General features: G+C 39.7%; 1 protein-coding gene across 1 annotated transcript in view; it reads left to right on the top strand.

Annotated features, from left to right (window-relative positions):
* kif4 (kinesin family member 4) overlaps positions 1 to 9,064 on the top strand; it is a 12,950-nt gene continuing 3,886 nt past the window's right edge. Inside the window, 22 exon segments of the mRNA XM_008332166.3 lie at positions 1 to 240; positions 1,561 to 1,695; positions 1,811 to 1,925; positions 2,521 to 2,711; positions 2,822 to 2,911; positions 3,046 to 3,212; positions 3,567 to 3,661; positions 3,790 to 3,909; positions 4,139 to 4,314; positions 4,746 to 4,807; positions 4,904 to 5,036; positions 5,164 to 5,222; positions 5,451 to 5,556; positions 5,726 to 5,833; positions 6,535 to 6,717; positions 6,821 to 6,924; positions 7,030 to 7,174; positions 7,613 to 7,723; positions 7,845 to 7,928; positions 8,123 to 8,236; positions 8,349 to 8,504; positions 8,617 to 8,715. Coding sequence (XP_008330388.2) covers positions 1,573 to 1,695; positions 1,811 to 1,925; positions 2,521 to 2,711; positions 2,822 to 2,911; positions 3,046 to 3,212; positions 3,567 to 3,661; positions 3,790 to 3,909; positions 4,139 to 4,314; positions 4,746 to 4,807; positions 4,904 to 5,036; positions 5,164 to 5,222; positions 5,451 to 5,556; positions 5,726 to 5,833; positions 6,535 to 6,717; positions 6,821 to 6,924; positions 7,030 to 7,174; positions 7,613 to 7,723; positions 7,845 to 7,928; positions 8,123 to 8,236; positions 8,349 to 8,504; positions 8,617 to 8,715 — 2,541 coding nt within the window. The 5' untranslated portion in view covers positions 1 to 240; positions 1,561 to 1,572.

The raw sequence follows: 9,064 nt of genomic DNA, 5'->3' as shown, positions 1-9,064 counted from the left end.
ACAAAACGACGCCACAATAACGCAAAGAAGAAGCAGTCGTTGGGCGGAGCTGAGAGTTTGAAAGTGGCGGGCAGTGACAACATTCACAATCTCTGCTGTCGGTCCGTATACGCTGACAAAGACCTAAAATATTTAAAAAACCTTCTAAGTGAACGTTCTTATTCTGTTTGTGAGGCATTTTACTCTGTATTGTACGCGAGGGCCACAGGTGTCGTGGCACTGGAGGAAACATATAACAAGGTAAATTTGAATTAAACGAATCGCTAATAACTGCATCTTATCTTGTCTGCTACTCAGCTGCTAACATCATCGGAACGTGGTTCTCATAACGGTTCAGTTAAAAATGAGCTTATCCACTTCGCCATTGTTGTTAAGTCGATTAAATGCTCTTAAACTATTATAAACAATGCAAGCTTAAGCTTATTTGTGCCTTCATAAAATAATTTCGTCACCGTGTATATATGTATAAGTAGATATATCTAAAAGAAAGTTTGTTGTCTGCGTTGCAAAATTATTGTTCGAGTTTTCAATTGATTCCCAGAGTTCCTCGATTGAAAGTAAAATAAATATTAAGACATCAGGCAGTCCAACGTCCATGGCGACGGTGCTGCGGAGGCATGTTTTGATTAACCAACGAGTTTTAATTTACAGTGGTCGTTATAAATAGTAAATGATCTACAGCATCTTCATCGCTGCCTCCTACAGCTTAGCTTTTTGTCCACTAAACACAGACATACGTCATAGCAGGTCTCACTTCTGACTTATGAATCTTCCCTTTCAGCTATGCTGCTGTTCCTTTGTCAGTATTTAAACGTATCCACCTTTACTACCTCTGCCCCTGTATTCCCCTGTAAACCTCCACCTCTCCAGCTTTTCTTCCACCTTCTCCTCAGATGACAATACCATCTGCAAACATCATGGTCCATGGAGCCTACTGGCTGACCTAATTTATCATTGGTCAGCGTAACACAAATGCTCCCTTTTTTTATTTTAAACATTTCGAACAGCTGCTGTTTAGACAGATCATGTTAAACAGGCTTGCCGTTTTCAGCATTTTTATTTAGGTCAGTGATTGTGTTTTGTGGCACAATAGCGGTCAGGTGACAGGTGTGAAAGCAGGACAACTGATCCTGTGTTCAACAAAACTCCAAATTGGAGTTTTGATATAGTATATGTGGTCTTTTATGACAAAGATCACATATATTATATCAGGCATGGCCAACCTGTGGCTCGGGACCCACATGCGGCTCTTAGCCCGGTTTCATGCAGCTTTTTACGTTCATGTTGTATTTTATGTTATGTTAGTGTTGTTTTGGGGCTCCTGCCGATGGACGTGGACGCAAATTACTTAGGGAAAATTAATTTTATGAAGGGATGGGACAGTTTGTGTGTGCCCATGTATGGCTCTTTGCAGTAACATGGTAAAAATTGTGGCTCTTCGCCTCTTGACTGGTTGGCCACGCCTGTACATTATGAACACAATATGAAACTGCAGTACTTGGAATGTGTCAATTTGACATTTCTTTGGTATTAACCCTCATCCTGCCTGTGTTTTCATAGACGTTTTAAAACATGTCAAATGACGAGGCTAAGGTGATCCCAGTGCGGGTTGCTCTAAGATGTCGCCCTTTGGTAACGAAAGAAATCAATGAAGGATGTCAGTGCTGCCTCACTTTTGTCCCGGGGGAACAACAGGTATGTGATCATCAGTCCCAGAAATCGTTTGGCTCAGTTATACTTTCATATCATTCATATCTACATTGTTTACCTGGACTCTGCCGTTTTTAACGTTTGTCTTGTGTGCTTACAGGTCATAGTTGGCACAGAGAAGGCTTTCACCTACGATTATGTGTTTGATCCCACTGCCGAACAAGAAGAAGTCTACAGCACAGCAGTGTCCCCATTACTCTCGGGGCTCTTCAAAGGTAGGTCCTGAATCATGACTTGCCGTAGTGCCAGTAAGATGGCATCCTTTCTAACCCAATATCACATAAGTCATTTATCATTTCAGTATTTCAGGTGCTTACATTTCTAGCCTTATACCACTAGACTAGATTAAAAAAAGAAAAATTTAATGAAATGATGAAAATAGGTCACAAATAAGTTTCTTTCAGATTCAAGACAAGGCTGTTCTTCATTAATTCTTCATCAAAAGCGCTTCATATTTCACTTTGTCTTTCTTACAGACATCTTTGTGAACTGACATAACAACTTGAAACTTAAAGATTGTAGTTACTATCCCGGCTGGGTGTCATATTTATTTCCTACGTCGATTCGATTTCAGTTCATAGGGTTACAAATCAATTGGTCACGATTCGATCTGCTCTTAAATAATGAAGATGGCTGAACTGTGTTGCAGAATACAAATGTATTTTTCACATAAACAACAGTGCAAAAAGCAATAAAAAAAGTGCTTTAAAATTGGTGACAGGTTAAACTTGTCCTAGTTATTTTATTTACATTTTGATAACCTTTCTTGTTTCTTTTTAACACCTAATCATTAAATTGCTTGTTTTCAAGGTTACAATGCCACGGTTCTCGCATATGGACAAACAGGATCGGGTAAAACCTTCTCCATGGGAGGAACATACACCTCAGCTCAGGAGAATGACCCTTCAGTTGGCGTTATCCCACGAGTCATCAGGAAAATCTTCGAGGAACGCGAAAGCAAACAGGACTGTGAATTCTGTCTGGCTGTATCTTATTTGGAGGTTGGTGCATTATCTGTATGACATTGATATGCATTTTGTGTGGATAACAAAATGAACTTTTTTTTTTTAATTTTTTCTTTTTTTTAAATACCCATTTTCATTCAACAAAGATCTATAATGAAGATATATTGGACCTACTGCATCCATCTAAGGATAAACCTTCCATCAGTATACGAGAAGACCCCAAAGAAGGCATTAAGGTACAGTATGTGGCTCTTTAAAGTCGATGCAATTTAAGGATTTTAGAAATGTTCCTTTGTTTACCAGTAGAAACTGTTTATATATATATAAAAAAAAAACGGTTAGAAACTCATTTTATACTCTATATTTTCAGATTGTGGGATTGACTGAGAGACAGGTGTCATCTGCCAGTGAGATGGTTGGCTGTCTGGAGCTTGGCAACTCTGCACGCACTGTGGGCTCAACAGCGATGAACGCGGCCTCCTCTCGATCACACGCCATTTTCACCATCACACTGGAGCAGCGCAAAGGAACAGACAAGTGCTTGATTTAAATATTCTTATTCTTATTTTTCATTCATTTAGCTTTGTAAAATACTAGTATGATGAAGTGTTCAAATACCTAGTTGAGAAGTAGTGCACCCACCTGTCAATACTGTGTCTTTAACTGTATTTTAGGTCTCTGATGCCTTATTTCTTTAGATCAGTGGTCCATTAAATTCAAACCCCCAAGCTAGCATGATGAACAGAAGACAGTCTTTGTAATAATTGAGTTCAAATGTGCGTTTATGGAGACAATTCTCTACAGTTGCACGATTGTTTAGTTTGGGCTTAAATCATGTCTTTTTAGACTCCAATAAGGTTATGGATGCAAACCTTCTCTGTTTTCTTGCAGAGTTGACTCCGTGGTTTCCAAGTTGCACCTTGTAGATCTGGCTGGTTCAGAAAGACAAAAGAAAACCAAAGCTGAGGGAGATCGTTTAAAAGAAGGTACACAAACATTTTTGTTTTCACGTACTTAACAGTTTCAAAACCCGCAACGCACTTTCTTGTTCTTTCCAGTATGTGCTCCCGTCGACGTTATTGTAGATTTATCCTTATTTTATTTTGATCTTTAGGCATCAGCATCAACCGTGGCCTTTTGTCTCTTGGCAATGTGATCAGTGCCCTTGGGGATGAAAGTAAGAAAAACGTCTTTGTCCCTTACAGAGACTCTAAGCTCACCCGTCTGCTGCAAGGTAAGCTTTGATATTTTTGTTATAAATGTCATTAGCTCAGTCTCTCTTTTTATTTTCTTCCAAACAAGAGCTTTTCTTTTTTTTTCCCAACCGTCTCTCGTGCTCTTATCTTCTCTGTTATGCTGCATGTGTATTTCTCGGGTATATACTTTATGCTGTACAACAACAACGATGGCTGTAGTTTGTTGTCCTTACAATAATGTAACATATTACATTCCTGTTTTCCCAGACTCGCTGGGAGGCAACAGCCACACGTTGATGATTGCGTGCATCAGTCCTGCCGATTCAAACATGGAGGAGACCATCAACACCCTGCGATATGCTGACAGAGCTCGCAAAATTAAAAACAAACCCATCGTCAACGTTGACCCTCGGGCCGCGGAAATGAGCCGTTTGAAAAAACAGGTGCAAAACCTTTGTTATAGACCAGATATGAGGGATATACTGTAGGAGAAACCACGTTCTACTGTGAAACCCCCACAGAAAATGTTTATTTTGAACCATTAGCTAGACTCCAAAATCATCAAACAGCCATATCCTGGAAAATAGATGAATCTCTAGTCATGGAATCTAATATAAAATTTAAAAAAATGACATTTGCAGCTCTTTAGAGCAGCTCTTTAGTTTCTAGTTTTTGACTTTGTTGCTAAATATAGCGACTCTCCAAACCAGGCGAGGACTTAGAACCTAGAGACAAATTTAGCAAACTTGTGATTGAAGATTTGCGCTACTACTGATCAGGAAACCTGTCCTGAATTCTTTCGAGAAAACTGTTCAGGTTAGTGTCACATTTATCTTAACAATAGAGCTCACTGTACGACTTTGTACTCGTTTAGGTTCAGGAACTGCAGGTGATGCTGTTGCATGCTCGGGGAGGGGTTGCCCCAGTGCTGTCTAGGTAAGAAACATCTCCATGTTACATAATGCAAGATTATTATTTTTGTTATTATTCGCCAGAACCGACTGCAGCACTCACATGGTCTCATCGTTACAGGCTGGAGTCATCGGAGGATGTTTCTAAAGTGCTTGAAAATAACCGTGCTCTACAAGAAGAAAACAATAAGCTGAGCAGGGAGCTGAGTGAGGCAGTTGGACAAACTGCCTTCATGTTTGAAAAGATCATCATGGTGAGCAAAAGTTGTTTTTTTTTTTACCACTGCTGATACGATGGGGTTTTAAAGAGGCTCGATATATATGTCGTTTGTTTTTGTCTTTTGTCGACGTTTTGATGTTGAATTTCGCTTCACTTAACAGACAGAACAAGCAAATGAAAAGCTACAGGCCAAAATGGAGCAACTGCGACACCATGCAGCGTAAGTGTGCTGGAGCATAAACCCAGGAACAAAGCGAAATGTTAAAAAAAAAAAAAAAAAAAAAAGTCTTCTATATGAAAACGTTCTTGTTAGAGAATATGAAAAAGTTAATAAATGAAAGTAATTTCAGCTATGTATTACATCATTTAATAAATAATACATATCTTAGTTTGTAATGTTGGTTGTCTGTTAGAAAATGTGTGTCTTTATTTTTTACCTTTATTTTAGATGTACAGTTGATTTGCAAAAATTGCTGGAGACACTGGAAGATCAGGAGTTAAAAGAGAATGTTGAAGTAATGAAGAACCTGCAGGAAGTCATCATGGAGCTCAAGGTGCACAAGTCAACATGCATGATAATTCATCAAAACCTTTTCTGTTGCTCAGCTGTTTTTTGCATGCTATCAGTTAAAAAAGTGCCTTTCAACAATTATGTTTTGAAATAAAACCAAGCTTAGTAACAGAATTTTAATGTTTTCTCTTTTTTTTTTTTCCTGTTCAAAGAATGAGAGCGCTGGCATCGCTGCATCAATCGACGCTATGGCTGCTGGCGAGGACGTGACTGAAATATCTGGAGATGGCAGCAGGATTGCAGCAGAAAAATCTCCTTCAGTATGTGATCAATCGTTCACTAAGCTTCACTCGTGGTAGAAAAATATATTAAAGAAGAGCTGCTTCTTAAAGAAAGGCAGATGGGCAGCATCACTGTGATGCCGGCTTTTAGGCTTTGCCTGAGACAGAAATGTGGGTAGGCTTTTTTTTTCCTCCATCAGTTTCAGAGAATATAATGTTACTCTTTGAAACATGGACTCTTTAGAGCACAGCACTATTTTTCACTGAACTCAGGCCCTGAGGATCCAAAGTTGTTTTTTTTTTTCTGGATTATTTACTCGTGCAGTAATCTACAAAAGTAACCTATTGTTAATGAATGTTAAATAATGACCAATACTGCAGTGATACAGCGTTTTTCAAGCTTCAACTTTCCCCTTGTTTTGTTGCCCTCTTCTCACAGACATCATAGACAACATTATAGTTATTGGCTTAAAAGTTAGATACAGCATTCTCTCATTTTAGTGCATTAAATTGGGCGTATGTAATTTCTGATTAGAAATAATTTTTTTTTTCTTTTTTTAACTTCCAGACTTCATTGAAATTGTAGTGTGCCGAAGACATTTGTTGTAAAAAATGTATTTGATGCACAATAGTCATAATATTTCTGTTGCTTAGCAGTGAAAGTAAAGCTAAATCTTTTACACGGTTGCTGGTACAACTATGAAAAGCACCTCTGACCTCTGCACCTCTCTGTAAAACAGGACGCAACGATTGCTGGTGGCAAAGACTCTCCAGAGGCCTTCGCAACCCATCATGCGTTACGTCAGGCTCAACTCTCCAAAGAACTGATTGAGCTGAATAAGGTGCTCACGTTAAAGGAAGAGTTTGTGAAGAGGATGTGCCAGAACGACAGCCAGTTGGAACCAATGCAGTCAGAGCACCAGGTACAGCGTTTGGATTCGTGTAGACTTCAAGTGTTAAGATAACAAGAAATGTTGGCCGTCCTGATGATTAGTGAAAGTGAATATACTTTAATGTGCCCTACAGAAAAATGTAACAACTCTGCAGTCTGCAGTTGAGTCTCTGCAGAAGGAGAAGGAGGACCTTGTTTTGGCACTACAGTCTGCAAAGAAAGACACAAACCAGGCCAAGTATGAACACGTGTCTGACTTTAACACCCGCAATGAAGCAACGAAAAATAGTGCTGATGGTGATGATGATGATGATGATGATGAAGAATCTCCACTGTCTTGCAGACTCAGTGAGCAGCGGAGGAAGAGGCTGCAGGAGCTTGAGGCTCAGCTCACAGACATGAAGAAGAAACTTCTGGAACAGTCCAAACTGATCAAACTCAAAGAATCATCTGTTCAAAAAGTTGGCAAGCTCATGCAGGAGATACAGGTAATGGGTCATGTTGTTTATTGATCATACTGTTAAAAATGTCTGTGTATTTGAGCAACAATGGGTTAAAAAAAAAAAGATAAATGACATGTAAAAGCTGTACATTGCCTCGTGGAGAAGTAAAATTTCTCTTGAAATCCGCAACATTTTCTCGTCATATCGGACGTAGGGCCGTTGTTCAGACTTCAGTGAAAAGATATTTTGTCATCCATTCCTTATTCAACACTTGTTTTTAAACAAAACACCGAAGGGCTGGTAGTTTAAACAAAGGGCAAAGCGAAACAGTGAAGTAGAGTTATACGCCTTCACCCTGATATGTTCGCAGGAATTGAAGAAAGACGCGCTAAGATCTTCAACAGCTCTGATTCTCTTTTCTTAGTATTCACTTGTTCTGTAGTAGGCAACTACTTAAACAATGAACATCATTCTACCTCCCAGGCCATGAAGACCCAGCGAACTCAGCTGATGAGGCAGATGAGGGAGGACTCGGAGAAATTCAGACAATGGAAGAGCAAGAAGGACAGGGAGGTGCTGCAGCTGAAGGAGAAGGTTTGTCGATAAGATTCACACTGTGGCCCCTCGACTGTTATACTCTGTGGTTTGCTTTTCATGCTAATGATTTGGTCATGATCGTTTTTCTAAAATTCTCTGTTTTTTTTTTTCCTCCCAGGATCGTAAACGTCAGTATGAGATGCTGAAACTTGAAAGAGATTTTCAAAAGCAGGCCAACATTCTGCGTCGTAAAACCGAAGAGGTGGGTTCTTGGAATTTTCTCTAATGTCTTTTTTTTTTTAAGGTGCTGCAAATCTTATGTAAAGCAATATCTTTAGTCTGACTTTGAATGCCACTTCACTGACATGTTACATACCACTTATTTAAATGTCATTCTGTGAAAACTGCTAGAACACTGTCAGGTCAAGTGGCCCATTGTGAATTCTTCCCTTTCAGGCTGCAGCTGCAAACAAGAGGTTAAAGGATGCTCTTCAGAAAAGAAGCGAGGTGTTAGATAAACGTAAGGACGCTCAGAACAGAGGGATAGAAGGAGCTGCTGCAAGGGTCAAGGTGAAAAACGTCTTTACCTTCTTTTTTTTTTTTATTACTAACACTTTATTCGTATTAAATATTTCCCGGTCCAAATCTAATAATGACCACATGTTATGCTCCTCTTGATCAGGCATGGCTGCTGAATGAAGTGGAGTTGATGGTCAGCACAGAGGAGGCTCGCCGGCACCTCAGTGATCTGCTGGAGGACAGGAAGGTCCTGGCTCAGGAGGTCAACCACCTCAAACAGCAGCTGGAAGCTGGAGAGAGGCCTGCTGCCAAAATCAGGGTGAGTTGTCACCTAAACACATTAGACACAATTATAAACACACCTTGTGTTACGGTAACTGTGGAGTAATTGTCCCTTGCTTTTTCCGACTTGTGTGTATCCTTCAATGCAGCGTCGTACGCTGATCATCTCGGAACTAGAGAGCCATGGGGCCCTGGAAACGCCGCTCACTAAACAGGTGGAGAATCTGGAGACAGAAATGAGTCTCAGGTAAATCTTTCTCTGAAGAGTGAAACGTTAGCATTAGCAGTGGTGGCTTAGTGTTTAAGGAAGCGGACTTGGGTCCGCAAGGCTCCTGGTTCGAGTCCACAAGCTGCCAAGTTACCACTGAGGTGCTCTGAGCATGGGTTAAAAACAGAAGTCACAGTTCGGTGTGTGTGCAGTGGTGTGCTGTGTCACAATGACAAATAATTCACTTAAAAATATTTTAATTAGTTAAGGAATTTTAATAAATTTCACACCCAACAAGTGATTCCTGATTACAATATTTTGAATCATCTTAATAGTTTTAAGAGCTATGAAAATATTTTGTGAGATTCAAGTTATCATTTATTATGTTT

This window comes from Cynoglossus semilaevis, chromosome 19, assembly GCF_000523025.1.
Source record: "Cynoglossus semilaevis isolate Cse_v1.0 chromosome 19, Cse_v1.0, whole genome shotgun sequence".
Taxonomy (NCBI): Eukaryota; Metazoa; Chordata; class Actinopteri; order Pleuronectiformes; family Cynoglossidae; genus Cynoglossus; species Cynoglossus semilaevis.
Note: the sequence above shows the minus strand (reverse complement) of the source record. Positions and strands in the feature narration are given on the sequence as shown.